Source organism: Urocitellus parryii, chromosome 4, assembly GCF_045843805.1.
Source record: "Urocitellus parryii isolate mUroPar1 chromosome 4, mUroPar1.hap1, whole genome shotgun sequence".
Lineage (NCBI taxonomy): Eukaryota > Metazoa > Chordata > Mammalia > Rodentia > Sciuridae > Urocitellus > Urocitellus parryii.
Window position 1 is genome coordinate 121,350,449 of NC_135534.1, and position 22,969 is coordinate 121,373,417.

General features: G+C 40.2%; 2 protein-coding genes across 2 annotated transcripts in view; one reads left to right on the forward strand and one right to left on the reverse strand.

The window, feature by feature from the left end:
• LOC113187043 (beta-galactosidase-1-like protein 2) overlaps nt 1–18,312 on the forward strand; it is a 94,250-nt gene extending 75,938 nt beyond the window's left edge. Inside the window, exons 12-23 of the mRNA XM_077796987.1 lie at nt 1,507–1,591; nt 2,593–2,730; nt 3,425–3,505; nt 4,776–4,882; nt 11,629–11,775; nt 14,407–14,475; nt 14,974–15,061; nt 15,814–15,901; nt 16,192–16,303; nt 16,902–17,018; nt 17,142–17,205; nt 18,062–18,312. Coding sequence (XP_077653113.1) covers nt 1,507–1,591; nt 2,593–2,730; nt 3,425–3,505; nt 4,776–4,882; nt 11,629–11,775; nt 14,407–14,475; nt 14,974–15,061; nt 15,814–15,901; nt 16,192–16,303; nt 16,902–17,018; nt 17,142–17,205; nt 18,062–18,069 — 1,104 coding nt within the window. The 3' untranslated portion in view covers nt 18,070–18,312. The remainder of the gene's footprint in view (nt 1–1,506; nt 1,592–2,592; nt 2,731–3,424; nt 3,506–4,775; nt 4,883–11,628; nt 11,776–14,406; nt 14,476–14,973; nt 15,062–15,813; nt 15,902–16,191; nt 16,304–16,901; nt 17,019–17,141; nt 17,206–18,061) is intronic.
• LOC113187048 (WD repeat and SOCS box-containing protein 2) lies at nt 7,041–9,216 on the reverse strand. The gene has a single exon (XM_026394683.2). It carries the CDS (start codon nt 9,164–9,166, stop codon nt 7,952–7,954), a length of 1,215 nt encoding a protein of 404 aa, XP_026250468.2. The 5' UTR covers nt 9,167–9,216; the 3' UTR covers nt 7,041–7,951.
• Nucleotides 18,313–22,969: the final 4,657 nt, after the last annotated feature.

Sequence of the window (22,969 nt, forward strand, 5' to 3'; positions counted from 1 at the left end):
TAGCTCATTAAGGATTATAATTTCTAACAATCTGATTGCTCCAAAAATAAAATGAACTGCCTTAAGTAGCAAAGAATTCTTTATCATTACAATAACAAAGCTTGGTCCAATATTTAGAGAAGACCATGCCTAAGTGAAGTGAGGAAATAATATACTAAAAACTGGAATTTTAAAAAGTCTTTCTAATGTTAAAACTATGAGTCTCATTCTGCTTGGAGAACTATAACAAAATATCACAAATAGAGAAGCTTATAAACAACAAAAACTTATTTCTCATAGTTCTGGAGGCTGAAAAATCCAAGCTCAGAATGGTGGAAGATTTGATATCTTGTGAAAGCTATTTCCAGGTTCTTATATGGCATCTTTTTCCTGTGAATAGGCAAGGCAGCTCTCTAAGGCCTCTTTTCATAAGGGCACTAATCCTTTCCATGAAATCACTTACTAAACGCCCAGCCTCTTAATACTATCACCTTTAGGGCAAAGATTTTAAGTATTTGTGGGGTTCACGAAGTGCTAAGAGTATATGATTTGGGGATCTTATGAAATTAAGAGGAGGTTGCAAGAGCTTGAACCATTTGGCCTCAGTTTAATTAGCCTTAAAATATTGAGACTATTTTGAAATTTAATAAAAAATTTTTAAAAAATCTAAATATAAAGACCACCAGGCAGAAATAAAGGTAAGGTCAAACCATATGAATTTGTGGTAAATCAAATTGGCAGCCCAGGTGTGAGGGTTCCAATTGAAGGGTCCCAGAGTTGGAGATTGTGATAGTAATGACAGCAGAAATTCAAAAAAACAGATTAACTTCATAGTTCTAGAAGGAACAGAATTCAAAGGGTCAACTACAGAGTGCAGCCAGAATAGAGAGGCTAGCAAATCCCCAGGAACTGGAAAGATAAAGGAACTAGAGGGCACACTATGATGGAAAGGGAAGAGTGAGCACTTACATGTTTGAGAATACTAGGTTTGGGGAATTCTTATTATCATTTATTCATTCATTCATTCATGGTGCTGGGGATTGAACCCAGGGCCTCAATAGCCAGGCAAGCACTCTACCACTAAGCTACATCCACAAAACCCCAAATGGGGAATTCTCTTTTAAGGGAATTCACCATTTTCAGTATTCATTTGTTGAACATTCAGTGCTTCCTTTGTATCAGTTATTTCCTTACTAGACCTCTACTGTGATCATTGAAGGGAATGAGAAAACTCTATTTCTAGAAGTTTTCAGATTCTATTTCTAGAATGTTCCAGAAAGAGCTATGTTGGAATGGCAATTAATTTTACTAAACCTTAAGTAAGATGACCAGTGAAATCACAAGAGGAATAACAGAACAGGAAAGTGATATGAGAATGGGAGAATAGAACTCAGAGTTTGTGAGCAGTGATAGATTGTTCTGAGTTGCAAAGAGGTGTGAGAACTGGACTTTACAATTTCCTTCTTAGCAATTCAGAGCTTCTAAATTGTATAAACATTTTCTAAATTGTTTCTTGACTTTTCTCAGGGTCATAGTCCTATAATGATGATGGTATACACAGTGAACTCTTTTGACTCATGGGGTGTTGCTCGCCACATTCCAGACGGACATAGTGAGTATTCCTTAGTTCCTTTCTCTGGAGAACATGCGATACAGATGGCACCGACCTGTTTGTTTGCTTATTTCTTCTAATTAGTGTATTTGAGATTTAGAAGATAAGACTCCTACATGTCATAACTTTATAAACATCAACATAATTAATGACCACAGAGCATGGACATGAAAGATATCATTGTAATTAAAATGTAAGTTTTAACAGTTTTCACTCTAATTATATTTACTGAGGCTATAAAAGTAATTAGAATGAGTTGTTCTAACAAGTAGGGGAATTGCATGAAGGGGAATTGGATGGAAGAAGGAAGTTATCTGGCCTCTGATTATCTGATCTTGATTTGCCCGTCCTCTCCGGAGAATTGTTGATAATCATTAAAATGGATTTCAGCTAGCCAGGTATAGTGGCTCATATCTGTAATCCCAGTGGCTTGGGAGGCTGAGGCAGGAGGATTGTGAATTCAAAGCTAGCCTCAGCAAAAGCGAGTCACTAAGCAACTCAGTGAGACCTTGTCTCTAAATAAACTACAAAATAGGGCTGGGGATGTGGCTCAGTGATCAAGTACCCCTGAGTTCAATCCCTGTTACCAAAATAAAATAAAATGGATTTCAAAGGTGCTATAATTTCAGACCAATCACAGTTAGAAATAAGACCTTCAGAAACAATAAATTGGACATTTATGTACCTGAGGCAAAAAGGCACAACACCACATATTTTATATGTGCAGTTTGTGCTAGAAAAAATATCCTCTCAAACATGAACCCAGAGAAAAAAATAATAAATGACTTTGGGTTATGAAAACAAATCTGGGAATAATCCATGAATCCTTTATTGAATGGGTTGGAATGCATCTCAATCATTTCACACATTTTCTGGGTCTGAGATTATGGTGGACCTTGAACATTTTAGGATTAGGTGATTTGAATATCCATGAGGATCTATAAATTCTCTGAAACTCAATTTACTCCCCCTTTTTACCTTTTCTTCCTGCCTCTCTGCAGTGCTACTTAAGGATGTACGTGAAATGCTCAAGCTTAGGTTCTCCCTCAGCTTCTACATGTTCCATGGTGGCACCAACTTTGGTTTCATGGGTGGAGCTCAACATTTGAATGGTTATTACCCTGTTGTCACCAGCTATGGCAAGTACCTGTATCTCAGAATTGTCCTCAATATTGACTACCCCCACATTGGAGACTGAAGCTTCTTAGGTTATGCCCCCAAAGACAATCTCTGGAACTGTTTGCCTGTTTTGCCATTAACATGTTGGGGATGGAGGATTAGGGATTTGTTCTTCTTGACAGTACTATAATTTACCTACCATGAGGATTTGGGCTCTCAGGGACTTTGCAAGCAGAGAAGTTAGTAGCCTAATCTTCTTCATTTGTTGTACAGACCCTTGTCTTAAAAGTTCCCTCCAGAGCCAGTTGCTTTGGGTACCCACTAATGTGTCTTCCCTAGTACACAAGTCTACTAAGATACATTCCCTAGAAAGGGTGAATGAAACAAAGGAGTTCACTTAGAAATTGGATAAGAAGGAGAAACCAATAGGCTCTATTGGTTTGAGCCTTGGGCTCTCAACCAGGGCTTAGTGGGGGACCCATGGACTGGGGCTTTTTGCCTCTTATTGAAAGCCTGCAAAGCTTTTCAGATGTCTCTTAGTTTGAACAACAGGGATGTGGAATTTTCTTATCTAGTGCCCCCTATTTTTTTTTTCTCCCAAAGCTGCTGAATTAAGGATCTTTTGCTCAGTACCAACCTCTCCTCTTTTTCTGGAGAAAGAAAATGACAATGAGGCTTTCTTGGAGAAAACAATAAAATTTTCTTATTTTTCAGAGTATGGGGCACTGCTGAGAGAGAATGGAGATTACACGCCTGAGTATACCACATTTCAAGAGGTTTTTCGGTCTGTTATAGGTACTCGGCAACAACCTCAATATGAATGGTGACTTAGTCTTCTCAAGCAGGAAGGGAGTGAGGGACTGGGTGAACATATTTTGGAGAGAAGTTTGATTTGCTACAATTTATTTTATCAGTAGGCACTGGGAGTATGCACAAGATATAGAGCCTGCTGCTATTTTTATTAGGTCTTTTTAGTTATATATAACGTTAGGATTCATTTTGACATAATTGTAAAAGCATGGAATATAATTTGTTCTACTTCAGGCCCCAGTATTTCCTCTTTCCCTCTCCTTCTCTCTCCCTCTGTTCTCCTCCTTCTACTTTACTGATCTTTCTGCCATTTAAAATTTAAAATTTTAAATTTTTAAAATTAGTGTCTTGTGGATATACATGATGGTGAGATTTACTGTGGTATATTCATATATACATAGAAAAGTTAGGTCAGATTCATTTCCACTATCCTTCTCTATCCATCCCTCCACCCTGCCCTTCATTCACCTTTATCTACTCCACTGATCTTTCTTCTATGTTTTTAATCCTATCCTTCTTTTGGATTAGCTTCTGCATATCAGAGAAAACATTCAACCTTTGACTTTTGGGTCTGGCTTATTTTTTTTAACATGAGAGTCTCCAGTTCCATCCCTTTATTACAGATGCCACAACATCATTATTCTTCATGGCTGTGTAATACTCCGTTGTGTATACATGCTACATTTTATTTATCCATTCATATGTTGAAAGCCACCTAGGTTGGGCTCCATATCTTGGCTATTGTGAATTGTGCTGCTATAGACATTGATGTGACTCTGTCACTGTAGTATGCTGATTTTAAATCTTTTGAATAAAGGTGTTCAGCACAGGACCATGTTGCTTTGGTCTTAGTTGTACATGGAATCCTCTGTTGAACTTCTAAATTTCAGATGTTCCAGGTCCTTCTCAGAGCTATTATATAGGTATGTTATATGGCCTAGTTGAAATGGGAAAGGAGGTGGGGGAATCTGCGAGCATGTGCATTTTCCATTGGACTTTAGGAGGCTGGGTTCAGCAGGTGGTATTGATGTGCCCCTTCTTCTTCCAGGATAGCAAGGCACTTGTCTCAGAGCTTAAAGGTATGAGAGGACCCTTACTTAATCATTTCCTGCTTTGATTCTTCTGAAATTAGGAAGTTATGCCGTGACTGGGCCCTTTATTCTTGATGGCTTTGGGATAGCAGGGTATCTAGTGTCTTTGATTTGGGTTGGGAGGGGGTCCTGGAATGATCCAACTTTGTGTTTTCTCATTGCAGCAGCTCCTATGCCCCTCCCACTAAATTACATACCAAAGAATGCCTATAAGTCAGTGACACTATTATACTTCATGACACTGTGGAACCTGCTTCCCTACCTGGACTTGGTGAGCATTTCCTGGGCATAGACACATGGAAAATTTTTTGGAAAAAAGAGAGAGAATTGAAATAACATGGAGTAAATGAATAAGGGAAAAAAAGGAATCCTTAAAGGTGTTGGTTCCTTCTACCAATTTTACAATTCAGATAGGAAACCTTTCTTTGATTAGAAATCAAAGAAAAATGAGTTAGGGAAAAACTGAATACTAATTCCTATAACACTCATTGAATATTCATGTTTTGGGAACTATATTGTTAAGATGATGTTTTAGGCAACTCCCAGTCTAATGAGTAAGAAAAATGAATAAAGAAGCAATTGTAGGGTCATAGGTCACATGGAAGAGGAAATGAGGCAGCACAGTGTTGTCAAGGGAACATGCTGTGCGAAGGAGTACAAACACTGGAGTCACTGAGTTGAGTCTTTGCTCCAACATTCACTGGCTATGAGACCTTAGGGAGGTCATTTAACCTCACTCTACCTAAGTTTCCTCATCTATAAAATAAGGCTCTTAATTGTTCTTACCTCATCAGATTCTATATGGATTCAGCAGTTAATGTCTCGATTTGTGTGTATACGTGAGTGAAATTGAAAGTATGTCTTTACCACTGATTCACATCCCTAGACCTTTTAATTTTTTAAAAAGTTTGTGACGAGTTCTCATTAAGTTTCTGAGATTGAACTTGAACTTGCAATTCTCCTGCCCCAGCTTTCCAAGTCACTGGGGTTACAGGCATATGCCACCATGCCCCACTGTGATGTGTGTTTTTTTGTGTAATTTGATGGCGTTTTTAAAAAGTAGAGAGAATAGTAGGGAATCCCCATGCACCTAACACCCAGCTTCAAGTTTATCAATACAAGGCTAATCTTATTTCACCTATACTCTCCTCCTCTCCCCTTACCTTTTACAAGGTTATTTTAAAGCAGATCCCAGACTTATCCAACTCCAGCTATAAATAGTTCAATATGTATACCAAAAGATGTTTCTTTTTTAATAAAAGCAACAAAATCATTATTATCCTTAATAATAATGACAATATTAATTCCTTAGAATTATTGATTTTCTGGGAAATGTTTAGCAACTGGCTTGGAATTAAAAGCCGGTTCATAGCGTTTGCTGATTTCTGGTGGGGAAATATTCCCACCATGGTTAATTTCAGACTGTTAATATGATGATGCTGATCACAGGCTGGGAAGGTACATCCATGGGTGGTTGTAACAAGCTCATACAAGTTATCTCTAACACACCATAGTTTAAAATAATAAAATAGCCAGTACTTGAATTTCTCAATTATCTTGAACTTCTTTTTTAGCATTGATTTGTTCATGTCAGCATTTATGAAGTCTATTATACATCATTTGATGTGTCTCTTTAGTCTCCTTTAATCTAAAGATTTTTTAATTTTTATTTTATTTGTACTATAGAATTGCCTATGTTATGAGTTTTGTTTTGCCGATTAGATCACCACTATGTCAAGTAACACGTTTCTAGACTCACATTATCTATATCTCAGTTTGATAGGTAGTTAGATCTAAATGCTTGATGGGATTTAAGTTAGGTTTTTTTAAAAAAAAATCTGTTTACAAGTATACTTTGTAAATGGTGCTATTGTACTTTTTATGCATCGTATTCTAGGCACATAATGCTGGTTGTTTCTGGTTTCATAATTGATCAGTGAGTTCAGGAGTTGTTAGTTTCTTTTCTTCATTTTCATTTTCCCATCAACCTTCTACCCAAAGATTTTATCAGCCATTGACAAATATTGCATTAAAAATTCTTTTTTTTTTAAAGAGAGAGAGAGAGAGAGAGAGAGAGAGAGAGAATTTTTTTTTTTGTTTTTGCTTTTTTCTTCAATGAAAGCCTTATTTTGAAATGTTTTTTCTTCAAGCAATGAAGGTGATAGAGGAGATTCCTCTTGTCTCATTGTTACGCTGCCTCCATAAAGGATCAATTAAGAAAGCCAAAGAATAAGATGTTGCATTTCTTTCAAAATAATTTAAAATATATTAGATTTTCCTAAGGCAGATTTTGTCGGAATAAGGTGTTTTGATTAGATAGGTACATGCCACTGAGGGAGAACAGTACTTTTAAGGAGCTATTTTTGTTGGGTAGTTGAAACTGACTAATAAGTCTGATGAGGTCAAGCAGCAAAGACAGATGTTGTACATAGAGTATAAGCTGAAGTGCTGACAACACCAGTTCTTTACACAACGAAGACACATCTTCACTACTGTTCCATTTCAGTACTCTGGTTTTTAGATACCATTGAGAAAAACACAGTTGTACCTTAACATCTGTTTAGAAAATACAAATAAATATGATGCTAATAAATGGCCAACAACTGACAACTCAGTAGCCATTTGAACAGTCATGCATTTAGGAACACATCCTCATATAATCTGACATACAAATTTGTCATCTCCTGCACATGCACACCATTGTTTTAAAAAAAAAAAAATAAAAGAAACAGCCAATAATAGTGTTTGTTATCAGTCAGGAGCACAGCCTCCGATTTCGCCTGTTACTCAGGTAACACCTTATACCAAGTGCTCCATGGAAACTTGGTCCTGCTGATCAGAGGGAGCCTGAGGGAGGTAACTTGCCAATGTCAAAGCAGCTCTGAGCACAGCAGGAGGGGACGTTAAACCATGCCACCACTGTACTGGGAACAAGGATGAGTATGCTACGCAGCTCACATCCCAGCTGAGGGCACGTAAACCTTGCCACCACTAAGGAGCGGCTCTAGCGGCCTACTTGAATCATCAAAACATTAATAACTGCACTTTGAATCAAAATGACTACAAGGAGCTCAATATTTGCTTTTCACAAGTGGACTCATGACTTAAAGTAAGGCTCTGTCACTGCAGAAGTGGGATTTCCTCCTCTAAGATTGGCTCACACATGCCATGGAGAAGATGACCCATGACCAGTCCATTGGGATCTAGTCTGCTACATTCTCTTCACAATCCCAAAGAATTTCTATTTCAACCCAAGACCAGATGTTTGGCCCATTATTCCAGCTATTCCTTTGCTGGGAAGATTTATTCTGCTACAAGAAAACAAGATGTGCAGCATTGCTTAAAAAGTCCTGTACGTGAGGAATTCATTCATTTTCTTGGGGATTGGCAGTGCTAGGACTTGGTAGGTTGTTAGGAAACTTCGAAGGGCTTTCCGGCATAAGTGCTTCAGTGAGGACAGGACTCTAGGAGCAGTCCAGAACTGGACATGGCCGTCTCTTGTCCCTGTGGCAATAACTCCACCATGTGGAAAAAACGTGCAGCAAAGTCCATTGGTCATGGGAGCAAATGCCACGGGAGCCTTCAGCTCCAGGGCCCAGATCCTGAGGAGCCTGTCGTCTGCCACTGTCGCAAGGTACAGGCCTTCAGGAGAGAAGCACACGGATCTCAAGGAGCTCATGTGGACATCGCTGTCATCCATGGCAGGCTCAAGCTGGGTGTGGTGGAGTGACCTCAGCCTCTCGCCAGTGTAGGGGTCCCACATAATCACGTTGGTATCATAAGAAGCTGTGACAAGCAAGGCAGAGTCTGGAGAGAAGTCACAGGAGACAACACTGCTTTGGTGGCCTTCTAGCTTCCGGATTAGTGTGTAGGACCGCATGCTCCAGAGGAAGACCGACTTCTCTCCAGCTGCAGAGCACAGCATACTGCAGTCAGGGGAGATGGAGCAGCAATAAACCCACTGGAGGTGACCTGATAACACCTGAATCTGTTTACCATGTTTATTCAGGTCCCAGATGCGAAGAGTCTTGTCCCGTGATGCAGAGACCAAAATCAAACTGCCACTGGGTGTGAAGCTCAGATCTCTCACAACGTCTTGGTGGCCAGAAAGATTCAAAAGCAGAAGCCCTGTCTGCACCTCCCAAATCTTGATCTGTCCATCATTAAGCCCTGTGGCAAGGATCAGGCAAGAGATGTCTGGCACTTGGGGGTGGTGGCTTGCCCAGAGTTTCCTGCTGGGTGGAGAAGGCCACGGGCTGAAGGCCAAACCCCAAACAATCTGACCACAGTCCAGTGTCTTCTCCTTTGGGCTCCCTCGTCCTTTTGTATCATTTTTGCTGCTTCGGCTTTTGGCTTCGAACCCTTTAGGGATGAACTGCTCCTCCAGTGGCCAAGGGATCAGCTTGACGATGCAATGTCCTTGAGACCAGGCAAACCAGGAGCCATCTGGGGAGAAGGCGACACTCCAGGATTCACAGCTTGACTTCCAATCAAATTGGTGGGGGCGCCCGGGCTTGAGTTCTGCCAGCCGCAGAGGTTCCTCTCCGGCCTCCATGGAGGACGCGCGCTGTTCGCGGCAGGCGACGGGCGCCTCAGTCCCCCGGGCCGCTGGCCCTCATGCCGCCCCCGCGCCGCCCACCCCCGCGCCGGCCCCGGCCCGGGCCCCCTCCCCGGCCCCGCCGCTGCCGCGCCGGCCGCCACCCGGAGAGGCCATCAGCTGCTTCCCGTCACATGGCGGCGGGCGCGGGCCGAGAATTTTTAATATTTATTTTTTTTTTAGTTCTCCGCGGACACAACATCTTTGTCTGTATGTGGTGCTGAGGATCGAACCCGGGCCGCATGCATGCCAGGCGAGCGCGCCACCGCTTGAGCCACATCCCCAGCCCCGCATTAAAAATTCTTGTGGTGGGAATATTTACACCACAGAAATTGCAAACACTACAAATCATTGGGTTTTGTTTTCCAGAAAGACAATTGCTAAATGTTTTCCAGAAAAATCACTAAATTTAGGGAATTGTATTTATTACATTTGTGACAAATTGTATTTATTACATGTTGTGATGATGATTTTGTATTTTTTTAAGAGTTCTAATTTTTTGAGATGTTCATTGAACTATTTGAAATCCTATGCTATCTGCTTTAAAATAATACTGTAAGGGATAGGGAGGTAATAGTAAGGAATAGATGAAAGTCATGTCTTGATAAATTAAACCAATATTTCATTATAGGCCTTGAAAATGGTATTATTCTAATTCTGAAATTCCTTCTGCATTTACTCACTTGAATTCTTATAACAGAAGAACTCAATTCTTCATCAATTATCTTATTCTGAAGTGTAGTTTAAATAGAAACATCAGGACAAAAGTTCAAGTATTTTCTTTTTATCAGAAAAATGATTTTTTCCTACATATCCTCCAAAGTTAGCAAGTGAGTTGTTTTTCTAATGTTCTTTGTATGATTATAAACTCATAATTTTTTTTAAAACACATTTACCAATTTTCCACCCTATTGCATTTCTTTTTGATGCTCAAACTATCCCATCTTAGCCCAGCAGGAGCCCTTCAAATTGGCTTTATGTCCTCTTGATGTGATTCCCATAGCTTTTGATATCTTCTTTGCTTTTTGGTCCCTCTAGATGTTTTAGACTATATGGCTCCAGAGACCTAGAATAATCAGTATTTCTCCAAGAAGTTCATAAGGGCCATTTCTTTTTTTATTTGTTTTTTTTTTTAGTTATACATGATAGTAGAATGTATTTTGACATATCATACATACATGGAGTATAACTTTCCATTCTTTTTTTAATATATTTTAGTTGTTTACAGACCTTTGTTTTTATTATTTATATGTGGTGCTGAGAATTGAACCCAGTGCTTCGCATGTGCCAGGCAAGCACTCTACCAGTGAGCTCCAACTCCAGCCCCTAACTTCCCATTCTTGTGGTTGCACATGATGTGGAGTTACACTGTTCTTGTATTGATATATAAACATAGGAAAGTTATGTCCAATTCATTCTACTGTCTTTCCCATTTTCATCTCTTCTCCCCATAGGGCCATTTCTGTGTGCTAAGAAGTTTGAAAATTTCTCTGGAAGCTATGAGAATCCATCATAAAGCAAATCTAGGAGTTTCTTCTGCATGTCAGAAGAATTTGATAGTTCTGCAGGGTACAGCTTAGGGTGGGACCATGCTAGAACACTTAAACCATATAGAAGTATACTGAACTTGAGCTTGGTGATAGGTATGAAGAAGGAGGGTTAGGGAAATAGACATTTAAAGTCAGACTCTAAAGTAGGTGATGACTGTCTGATATATAGGATGTGGAGAGGAAGGAAGAAAAAGAGAGAGGACACTCTCCATGCTTTATGCATTTTTGACTGGATGGATGGTGATCCTCTTTTTTAAAGGAAAGAGAACAGGGTGTATATATGTCATGGTGCCTACAATTTGGATAATATTGCATGGAAAACATTCATGGACCTCCAGATGGAGAAGTCTAGTAGACAGGAGGGTAAATAGCCTTGGAGCACTCTAGATTGGTACTAGAAAAAGCAGTTTTATGAAGAAGTGTGGACAATTAAAGTGTGAGCTAGAACAATCTCTCCTAAAAGATGCAAAAAGGGAAAAGAAGAGAAGGCCAACAGTAGACATAATCTGGCACAGCTGGGTAGGAATTCTGGGGACCAGAAGTCTTGTCCAGACTCTACCATGAATTAATGAGGAAGGCCCACAAATCACTCTCTCTTCTTGACTGCAGCTCTTTCATTCAAAATATAAGAATAACTCATTGGCTAGTAAATGCAAAGAAATATGAGGTTTGTTTAGTAAACAAGAAGGATAATTTATATGCTGCATATAAACCTGAGTATCCTCTCATATTCCTTTTGGATTGTTCTGTTTGCGAGGCTGTGGGGGTCATTCCTTTGGAGAACTGGGCTTTGGCAGTTTCTGAGATTTTTCTCTACAGCCTGAACCTTCAGCCTGTTTTTTTTTTTTTTTTTTCCTGTCTTTGCGACAGCCAACCAAGTCTGTCAAGCCACTCACCATGGAACAGCTATCTGTGAATGAAGGAAGTGGTCAATCCTATGGTTACACGCTTTATGAGACTGCCATTTCCAGGGATGGCATCCTCACCTCAAAGGGCCATGTTCAAGATCGGGGTCAGGTAGGGTGCCATGAAGGGGTTCTAGTTATGCTCATCTGTTATCACTAACAAACTGTGTTCCTGAGGGTGAATGTCTAAATGGTGGGGTAAACCATTTTAACCTTCAACTCTTTCTTAGCATCTGTTCCTTCCTTGAAATCTTTTATATATAGACTAGTGTGTGTCTGAGATACAATTCCCAGATACCCCTGGGAATTGTACCACTAAAACTTATAGGAGCTGATGATTTTTTTTAATGTTTTTTTTTCTCCTGATAGTGTTTTATAAAGAACTTACATAGTCCCTATACTTATTTTATATCAATCCTTAATATTCCCATTGCATATTACAGTTGTTGTTCTCATTCAACTCTTAAAACAACTGAGTTATTTGTTACAAACAAGGAAACCTCAGCATGTTAGATTTATTTTGCCATGAACGTATACATAAGAAAATGGGCTTAAAAGGGAGAAAGATTTATTTTAGTTTCAAAAGATTCAGTCCATGTTGCCTGGTTCTGTTGCTTTGTGCCTGTAGTAAGGAAGAACATCATGGCAGACACATATGGTGGAAGAAAGCTGCTCACCTTATGGTGACCAGGAGGCAAATAGAGAGGGCAGAAGAGGTAATCCCAAATGTCCTAACTTCCTATCTCCTAAATTTTCTATTAGTTCCCAATAGCAGCACAGATTGGGGGCCAAGACTTTAGTTAATGGGCCTTTGGGGTACACTCCAGACCCAAACCATAATACTCAGAGAAACTAAATGACTTTCAAAAGCTGTTCAACTAGAAAGCTGCAGAACTGCAACTGAAGCCTTCATCACATGGCTTCAAGTTAAGAGCTGTTTTCTCTAAGCATTGTGAAATTTTCTTGCTGTCATACTTTTCATATCATCTTCCTCCCAGACTTCCAGTATAGGTCAATTATAGGTCAAGGTTAGAAAATCCAAACTCTGAAGTACTCAGAAATTCAAAGCTTGTTGAGTGCCAATATGATGCTCAAAAAGTTTCAGATTTTGGATTTTTGGATTAGGTATGTCCAACTTGCACAGTCTATGAAAGTATTAACAGCAAAAAAAAAAAAAAATCCAAAATCTGAAACACTTCAGGTCCTCAAGACTTCAGAAAAGGGATATTCAACCTCTACTTCTATTTTGTGTCTTCAGCCTTCCCCTCCCTATCTTTAGCTACAGACCATATTTCTTACTGTTTCCTGTACATTTATCCTTACAGTGTATGTTCCATAATTTTCAAATTCATCACATCCAAAGCAAAACTCACTATCTTCCTAACTAAGCCTCATATTGGCTTATATACTCACATCCTCTCAACCTTCAAATATTGTTCTCTTGTTCTCTTTACTGCTTTTCTTTATTACTTATTTTCAAATGGTCCCTGTGTGGTTCAGTATTATTCAGTTGTTCTTTTAATATACAGACTGTTATTGCATTAGACTTGTTCTTGTGTTTCACATCTCCTATTGGAATGTCACAATATCTCTTACTATTTCAGACTGCTTGCTCTCATCCTCTGACCTCTTCCTTGCTGAACACATAGTGCTGTCAGTGTTTTCTCTCTCAGGTAAAAGTCTCATCATGGCTACTTCTCTTCTTACAGTCATCCTTTAATTCCATGATTCACCCATCACCATGCCTGTGAAGTAGCTTGGGGTCTGCTGCTGTTTAGGATCTGTCATTCCTTTCTCATTAGTTCCACAGTAGTCTGTCCACTAGTTCAGTGACTCTATGGTTGCCACTATCATTGTGTTCTGATCATTTCTTTGTGTAGTTCCTTGGGTTCCTCAATGGCCAGCTTTATTTTAACCTAGATGAACTCCTCCCTATGGAAATATTTAGTTCAACAGTAGTTGTTCAATAAATGGTCATAAGATATATAAACCTTAAACTCCAAGATTAAAATGTGAATTATGCATTTTTTAGCATTAATATTTTTTGTTTTTAATATTTGTGAATTTTTATTATTCTTCCTAATCAAATCTCATTTGAAAATTTGTGGTTTAATTTAAATAATATAAAAAGCAAAATTATTTGTCCTTATTTGGTCTTATATGGCTACAGTGGATTCTTCTGATTGACTTATTAATCTAAGGCTGAACAATATGATAGGTAATAGAAAAGAGATAGATGATCTCTAAAACCAGGTAGAGTATGGCAGCAGATTTTCTAATCTTCTAGATAAGAATCTGGTTCATCTGGCAAAACTGGGTCTATTGCAGAGTTGAACCCTTGGGGAAAGGCACTCTGACAGAACAGTTGCTGTTTCTCTAATTCTCTTGCTCTCCCTTTACCATCATTTCCATCACAATACTGATTTGTTATCTACTTTATTTTCCCACTAATCTTCAGATCTTTTTGATTTTTTCCCCCTCTACATCCTGCAGTGGAGCTAGGGCCCATATTCCATATCAGGACACTATTGAATAGACCTCATCTCGAGTATCTCAACACTGTTCTACATTACATATAATCTGTTTTTGTGAACTTATGATCAGCTTATAGATTTCTGGGAGACAAAATTCATTATTTCTGATGTTTGTCTTTTCAAGTCTGTTTCCGTTTTTGTTTGTTTGTTTGTTTGTTTGTTTGTTTTTGCTTATGAGGACCTAACAGTACTTTCTTCTTCTTTGGCAGGTGTTTTTGGATGACAAGCACGTGGGAATCCTGGATCATTCCAAAGATGAGCTTACTATTCAGATACATGTATATAACCAAATGCTAATTGACAAATAATTCTAGCATCTGCTAGGCCATGTACCCAACTATATGTGTGGTCTGCTCTGTAATAGCACATTTTCTCCTTCACTGCCTTTTGGATTGGTCCTTGCATAGGAACCCAATAGGAAAAAGGGAAGGTTGTATACATCTCTAAGGTACAGATACATATGATTTGAGGGAGCAAAGATTTTTTATTTTGAATATTTTCTGCTCAAAAAGCAGATTGGTCACTGGTTTCAATAGCATCTTAGATGAAGTGTTTGGGTTCCTCTTTCCTCCCTAGAAGACTTGGCCCAGAGAGTGGGGGGATGAAAAGGAAGGCAGGAACCCAAGGGTTTGCCTGGCTTAGAGCTGGAGATCCACAGGGTTCTGCTGGCTGTTAGTCACCCTGCCCTTGTTCTCATCTCAGCCTCAGGGGAGGCCCAGCAGGTCTGCAGAATAGTACCTGAGTAGTATTCACTCTGGTGGGTCTGTCTTCCACAGGACCACCAGGAATACCACACTCTAAGGATCTTGGTGGAGAATCAAGGCCGACTCTCCTCTGGGAAGAGCATGAACCAGGAGAGAAAAGGTGGGCTCCAGATGCAGATGCTGAGAACCCGCAGCACTCCGGACTGAGAGCAGATGGAGACAGGCATATGGTTGGAAGAGAGCATGCTCTTTGGCTGTGAGATACCTATGTATAGAAACTGTGATGATTCCTTTGTGTTCTGTAATTACCAAGCAGAGCCAGCACTGGGCATTTTTTGGGGGGTGGGGGAGGATTTCAAAAGTAGCTCCACCAGGAGAAAGCTATAGAGGTCTCCCTGGCCAGGGGTCCTCTCTCAGGATTTTGCCCCTTCCTTCCTAGGAGGCTAGACCTGTGTATGTCCTTCCCTGAACCCCAGAACTCCCAGGCAGAGTCACACACCTTCCTTCTACCCTTAGTGATTTGACATGAATGAATGTTCCAACTAGTCTGAAGCCCTATGCCAGCCAGACCTGGCAGGAGTTGTTGTGACCTCTGTGCAATAAATGTGGAAGATGCAGGCACCATCTAGGAGAGATGTATATTTAGAAGGAAAAAATGTATGTAGGATTTGGGATACAGATGTAGCTCATGGGTAGAGTGCTTGCCTAGCATTTGTGAGGTCCTGGGTTCAGTCCCTAGTACTGCAAGAAAAAAGAGAGACAGGCAGACAGACAGATAGACACAGGAGAAAAATTGTGTGTAGGAGTTTGCGGAAACCTTACAATGGGGCTGGAATCCCTGGTTATTGTCTGTGCATATCTCTGCACCCTTCCAGCCTCCTTTATGTCCCCCTTTTTTCCAATATCCTATAGGTTTAACTGGGGATATTTATCTGAACAATTCTCCATTAAGAAAATTTACAATATACAGCCTGGAAATGAAAAGTGTATTCATAAAAAGGTAGGTGCCTGACCATTGATTCTAGGTGATTGATAAAGATGGAGAGCATGTAGATATGGAAGAAGCCTCAGAGTTCCTCCAGATGCACCTCTGAGTTTTCAGATAAGGAAATCAGAAACCAGAATGTTGAAGAAAATAATTCCATGTTTTGTAGCTGTGTGGAGGCAGCTGGAATCATGACTTACTGCCTTATACATGCTGAAGGCATAGCCAGTGCCATAGTGGGGGACACCAGATTTCAGGGAAAAGACTGAAGAAAGGTATGACAATCCTATTTGACTCCCTTTTAGGAAACTCCCCAAAATCTGGAAGCCAATCACAGAGAAAGTTAAGGGCCCTGCCTTCTTCCTTGGTTACCTGAAAATCAGTGGTGATCCCAAAGACACCTTTATACAACTGGAGGTTAGTACAATTTATCCCTTGCCCATGTGCCATCCAACTACACACCCCTAAGAACCTTTTAACAAAGCTCATTTAGTGTATAGTCCCTGCCCTGTGTGAGGGAATATAAGCTCCCAAAGACCTCAGCTATTCTACAGCCATCTGGGAGATTGTCTCTCCCCCAGGGTTAAGTAAGGCAGGGTTAGAAGGTAGACAAATATGACAGAGATATGAGGAGTTGCCAGCACATATTGGCTGCCACACCTGAAATTCTACAACTCTAGCTGTTTTGAGCCTGGCGTATTTTAATGAGTACCTGATGATAAGTGGAAATTCTCTCTCCTGGCTTGGGGCAGACACAGGGAGATGAATTAGAAATTAGTGCTTTCCTGAGGCTTGGATGCTGAGTTAATCCCCTGTCAGATTCAGTATCACAAGACTCTGGATTTACCTGCCACTTAAGATTTTAGTTGGTATTCCACCCTGTCTGGGTATATCTGTACTGTGATTTGGTGTGTCAGTGGTGTATGAGGTGTGTGTATGTGTGTGTGTGTGTTCATCCCTTATGTCTTTACATCTAGAACTTATACCCTGAATCCTGCATTCTCATGATTTTCAGGGCTGGAATAAAGGAGTAGTATTCATCAATGGACAAAACCTAGGACGCTACTGGAGTATAGGACCCCAGGAAACTCTCTACCTTCCAGGACCCTGGCTCCATACTGGAACAAATGAGGTGAACCCACATGGTGCCCCATCTCCACCAGGCTACTTCCTTTGAGTTCTTCTGCCTTGCTTCTGAGATGAAGCTTGAATTTCATGACTGCCCCCACAGGATTTTTGTTTTTGTTTTTTGCAGATTATCTTGTTTGAGGAATTGGAAAGTGGCATAGAGGTTGGGTTTAAAATGGAATCTCATTTAGGTATGGCAATCTCTTTGTTTATTTTTGTGGTACTGAGTACAAAACTGAGGGCCTTGTGCATGCCAGAAAAGTACTCCACCCTGAACTACACCCCTAGTCCCTCAGTATGGCATTCTGAAGGGTAATGAGCTTTTTGGATCTTTCTAGATGTGATAGAGATTTTTTAAAAGGCAGGCTGTGCATTACCCCCCAGGACCCTGAAGCCTGCCTCTGCAAACAGTGGATAAGATTTTCTCTTGTACCTGTCATAGCCCCATTCATGCCCTCCTGTTTCAAGATGAACTAATTAACTCCATTCTCTGACACCCTTACCCCAATTCCCTCAGCCTCCTTTCCCAGCATTCCTACTATATTTTCAGGGTTTCTTTTCTTATTGTGATCTAATCCAAACATGCCTCTTACTTATCTTTTCTGAGATATATTGTGCTTCCTAGGGCTTTTTCTCAGGCTTCCATGTTACATAATTCCAAGACACTTTTTCTGGTTGCTGTAGGCAGGGAATGTATGGACTAATTATACAAAGCCCAACTATTGCAGATGTTCTATGTTTGTGTCTAGAGAATGCCCACTTTTTGGGTCCCTAGCCTCCCTAGTGCCTTTTGTTGGTAGTTAGATCCCAGTATCCTTCTTTGGTTTTTTCCCCCCTTTCTTTTTTATTTGCATGTTAGACATGGAACCCAGGGTCTTGTGCATGTTTGGCAATGAGTCTACCCCTGGGCTATATCCTCAGCCCTAGATATACTTTTGGCAAACCACTCTCCCTTCAGTAGAGTCTGTGGACCTAATAATCAAGCTGTGCTTCCTCCCCATTGGTCACATGTGACATACAATAGACCAACCAGATTTTCTTTTCCAGGGTATTGAGTCATAAGTGGTGTGTAGTAAATGGACTGAGCTGTCATGTGAGCAGTGGGGCTGTGAGTAACCCATCAATCCTGGCACTTTGGTCACCACACCCACCCTGGCTTCTTGATTCAGCTCCAGCTGCCTGGAGTCCACCATCCACTTCCTGATCTTCCAGCATACCACACTTCTGGCTTAAGTTATCCCACCTGTTTCTCATGTTTACTACAAAATAAGTCTACCCAGTGCCACCTTAAAAGCTATAGTGACCACCAAATAAAATGTTGAAAAAAATGAGAAGATACTCAGAATACTTGATCTCATAAGTATAAATTGAAAGCAACAAGTCAAATAAAATACAAATGCATGCAGGAAATGACAGGCAATTCATATATATGCTTTGTGAGTTTTAAATTCACTGTTTTCCTTTTATTGATCTTTCCATGCCATTGGTATTCCATGCTCAGGTAAAAACCAGTTGTTCTTAGAGGCTGTCAACCTCTCCTTACCACCATTAGTACCCGACTCAATGTCCTTTTTGATTCCCTGCTCTTATTCTGGGTTCTCCTATGGATGGTCCCAACCCTTCTCAGCCATAACAAAGGGCAGAGAGAAGTATCTGAGCTCCTGGAGTGAATCAGCTTGGCCCAGTACAGGAGGAGGGTAGACTTACAGAGTTTGGTTTTTCAAACCATTATAAATTCAACATGGTGGGATAGCTGACAGGCTGTCTGGGCAGCTTGCAAAAGGTGAGTTGGCATGATATTAAGGGCTACCGAGGGGACTACCAAGCCAAGACAAAAAGGAATCTCAGCCAGATCTCGGAAGCTCCCTGACCTCAAGTGAGGGCCAGGGTCAGGCCAGTTGCACAGAGGCCACTAGACCCTAGTCAGCCCAGAAGCTTAAGATCATGCATATCCTCTTTTAACCTACATCTGTAAATGTTAGTGGCCAGCTGTACTTATATAAAAAAAGTAAGGAGCTACTTGCTTTGGTGTTTCCTTCATGTTCCATGCTGACTCCATTCTTTCATCTGAAGCCCATTAAGAAAGCAGAACAAATCTTAATTCCCTATGTTTCTTTCTTCTCCCCTCCTTTACTGAGAGCCCCTGAGTATCATGTTTCATAATCTTTACCTTAACACTACGGCACACCCTCACAGTCACCTAGAAGGCTTGTTAAAACATTGATTTCTGGTCCTCATCCCTGGAATTTGATTTGGTTGGTATGGGGTGGGGGCCTGAGAATATGTGTTTCTAACAAATTTTCAGTGATTCTCATATTGCTGGTCTGCAGGGGTCACACTTTGACAAACTTTGCCATAAAGCAGGCTCTCAACTACATAGTCTGTGAGGCCAGATACTTCTTTGTGATGGGGACTGACCTAATCATGGTAGGATGTTTAGCAGGCTCCCTAGTCTCTCTACTTATTACATGCTAGAATCACCCACCCCCAAGTTGTGATAATCCAAAATGTCTCATCAGATATCATTAAGTATCCTCGGGGGATCAGAACTCCTCCAAGTGTCCACACTGCTGAGGGGCATACCTGATTGGGCCAGAAATGACACTTTTACTACTCTATTGGAAATCACTGGAACTGGGGCCTTAGAGATCAACCCTAAATTTATAAAAGGTAGAAAGGAATTTGGGAAGTTATCTTTTGGGACAATGTCTATCTGGGACCCCAAGTCTATTCTGCACAACACTAAGTTCTAAATAACAGAAACAGACTATTATTTTTCTCTTTTTCTTGTATTACTTTTGAAACAAATTCTTATATTCTCAAAGATAAATGGGTTCCTTAGGTGAATTGGGGTAAAGATTATGCCTGGGGGAGGCTAAAGATAAAAATATATTACTTCCTTTAACACCTATCAGCAAGCAAACAAGACATGGGATGATGCACACATTATCTATATAAAAGGGAATAAATAGCTCATCACTGGTGCCAGGTCTTCTGTCCTCCATCTTCATGACCACCAAGGGTTCTAGACAATGTGGAGAGCTCTCAGACCTGCCATGCATTCTCATCCAAATTATTCACTGGAAGAAAGTTTAAGGGGGAGAAGATTGTATGGCAGTGGTGATTCTTCCCCAATAACCAGAAGTTAGCATCTTTGGTGAAATACTGGATCAAATTATAAAAAATAGTTTTTTCTCCCCAAGTTAGGTGAAGTGTGTTTGCCCTTTCATTGTGACTTTATGTTCTATCTTAATTTTAGGCATATAGGAGATGCACAAATAAGCTAAATTTAATTGCATTGAATATTCTCACCTAGATTCTGAAAAAAAATTGAACAGGGATACTAAATATCAATTTTATTTTTATTTTGTGGGGGTGGGGATTGAACCCAGGGCCTCACACATACTGGTAAGTACTTATCATTGAGCTATAACTCCTTAAAATTTGTGCTCCTCCTACCTCAGCCTCCTGAGTTACAGGGATTACAGCTGAATACCACTGAGCCTGGCCTCACCATCCTTTTTTTTTCCATATTTTTAAAAATTGTGCATTGTAATTGTACATATTGCTGGGATTTGTTGCTACATAATTCTACATGTACTCAGTAAAACAATATAATTTGGCCAACATCATTCCCCAGCTCACCTCCTTATAACATTTATTTATTTATGCTAGGGATTGAATCCAGGATCACTTCAATCACTGAGCCACATCCTATTTTTTTTTTTTTTGAGACAATGTCTCACTAAATTGTTTAGGACCTCACTAAATTGTGGAGGCTATCTTTGAACTTGCTATCCTCCTGCCTCGTCTCTCAAATTGCTGGGATTACAGGCATGTATCCTCATGCCCAGCCTCATCCTCCCTTTTTAAAGCAAGTTAAATTTATTTTGTTTTTTGAATTTTTTCTTTTATTTAATTCTTTCTTGGTGCATTATAATTATACATAATAGATTCATTGTTGCATATTTATACATGCACACAATATAACAGCATATTTGGGTCAGTTTTGTTCTCCAGTACCTTTCCTTTCCCTGATCCCCTTCCTCTATTCTGTTGATCTCCTGTCTAGTATCATAAGATCCCCAATCCCAACCTTTTTTTCTCTCTACTTTCTTTCTACATGAGAAAAAACATATGACCCTTGACTTTCTGAGTCTGACTTATCTCATTTACCATGATGTTCTCTACTCACATCCATTTGCTTGCAAATGACATGGTTTCATTCTTCAAATAAAAATCAATTGTGTATATATACCACAACACCCGGGTTGGGGCAAACTATATGGAAAATACAAATTGTGGTTGCTTTTGGCACATGCATAAAAGGAGAGAAAATGATTGACATGGGGGACTAGGAGGCTGGCTGCCACTCTGCAGACTTGACATCCTTTAGATGATACCTTAATCTCAATTCCCATGCCAGCATGGCACCACTGGGGGCAAGTTTCAGACACTCTGCCACCTGAAGTGCAGTTGACTTGCCATCCTGACTTGCTCACCAACATGTGGATGAGCAAGTGTCTCATTTGTTTTGTCCGACTAGGAGAAATCCTGAGTGTAGTCCTCTCATTTTGAAGAGACGACAAAACAGACCCAATAGAGAAAACTTGTTCTCTGGAGAAAGAAACGTGGATTCACATGTCACCTAACCATCAGTATCATCCTCTAAAGGTATTTTAGTAGCTTAGTCCTGAGATGGGGTGACACACTGTTGCTGACTTGCAGCAATAATCAGAGGAAGGCTCCTCAGAGAGATGAGGCTTGCTGCATTGCTTCTACTTTCCAGATGTCAGTAGCACCTAGGCCTCCAGTTGCAACAACCCAAATGATTCCAGGCATCACCAAATGTCTTCTGGGGGTAAAAATTCCTCTAGGTGAGAGCACTCTACCATGGGGCATTTCTGTTTCTCCCAATCAGAAATGACACTTTTCTAGGCTGGGTGTATATCTCATAGATTGTGTGCTTAGCATGCTCAAAGCCCTAGTTCTACACAGGAATACAGAAAAGCATACACAAAAGAAATGACACTCTTTCTACCCCATAGGAAAACACTAGAACTGGGGCCTCATGTATCAACCCTTAATGAATAAAAGGCAAATATGAAAGGATTTGGGAAATCCTGTTTCAAGATGATGGTGAATCTGTGGCTCCATTTTTCCTCTGTATAATTCTAGTTCTGAATAAACAAGGCTGAGGTACATCTCTGAAGCTGGTCATGTGCCTCTTGCAGTAAGAATTTTTCCATCCAAAAGCATTGAATTTCCTCTTGTTATGATTTGAATGTGTATTTTTTCTCCCAAGGGCCAATGTATTGGAGACTGGGTCCCCAAGGTGGTAGTGTTTGAAGATGATGGAACCTTTAAGAAGTGGACCTAGTGGGGGTTGTTAAGGTCATTGAAGATGTACTCTTGGAAGGAATTAATGTAGCTTTCAAGGGACCCCTTGAGTTCTCAGAATAGTGAGTTATAAAAATGAATGCAACCCCTAAATCACTCTCTGGCTTCCTGTTTTAAGACACAATCTCTCCCCTCACATGGGCTCCTGCCACCATTGTGATATCATCTGTTGTTAGGAGACTGAATAAATGGGGCTTTCTCAGGTTTGAAATCTAAGCCTCCAAAATTATGATCTAAATGAACATTTTTTTTTCTTTTCAAAATTAGCTGGCCTCAGATATTTTGTTATAGCACTGGAAAATGAACTAACATACCTCTTGTTTACCTACATAGTTGAGATTTTTATTTTGCTTTAATGAAATCCATGAAAAAAAAAAAGAAAAGAAAAGCCAGTTTTTGGAAAGGAGATTAGGTTAAATAATATACTCCAAGTGTATTAGAGCAGAGTTAAGAAAGAGCCTAGTGCTATGGAGCTGTCTATGGCTGCAGCTTCTCACTGTTGGTGTGTATCACAATCATCTGGAGAGCTAACAACAAATGGAGAGGTCCAGGCTA

Excerpts from the sequence above, each read along its gene's own strand:
- LOC113187048 (XM_026394683.2), bottom strand. The coding sequence starts at position 9,166 with ATGGAGGCCGGAGAGGAACCTCTGCGGCTGGCAGAACTCAAGCCCGGG.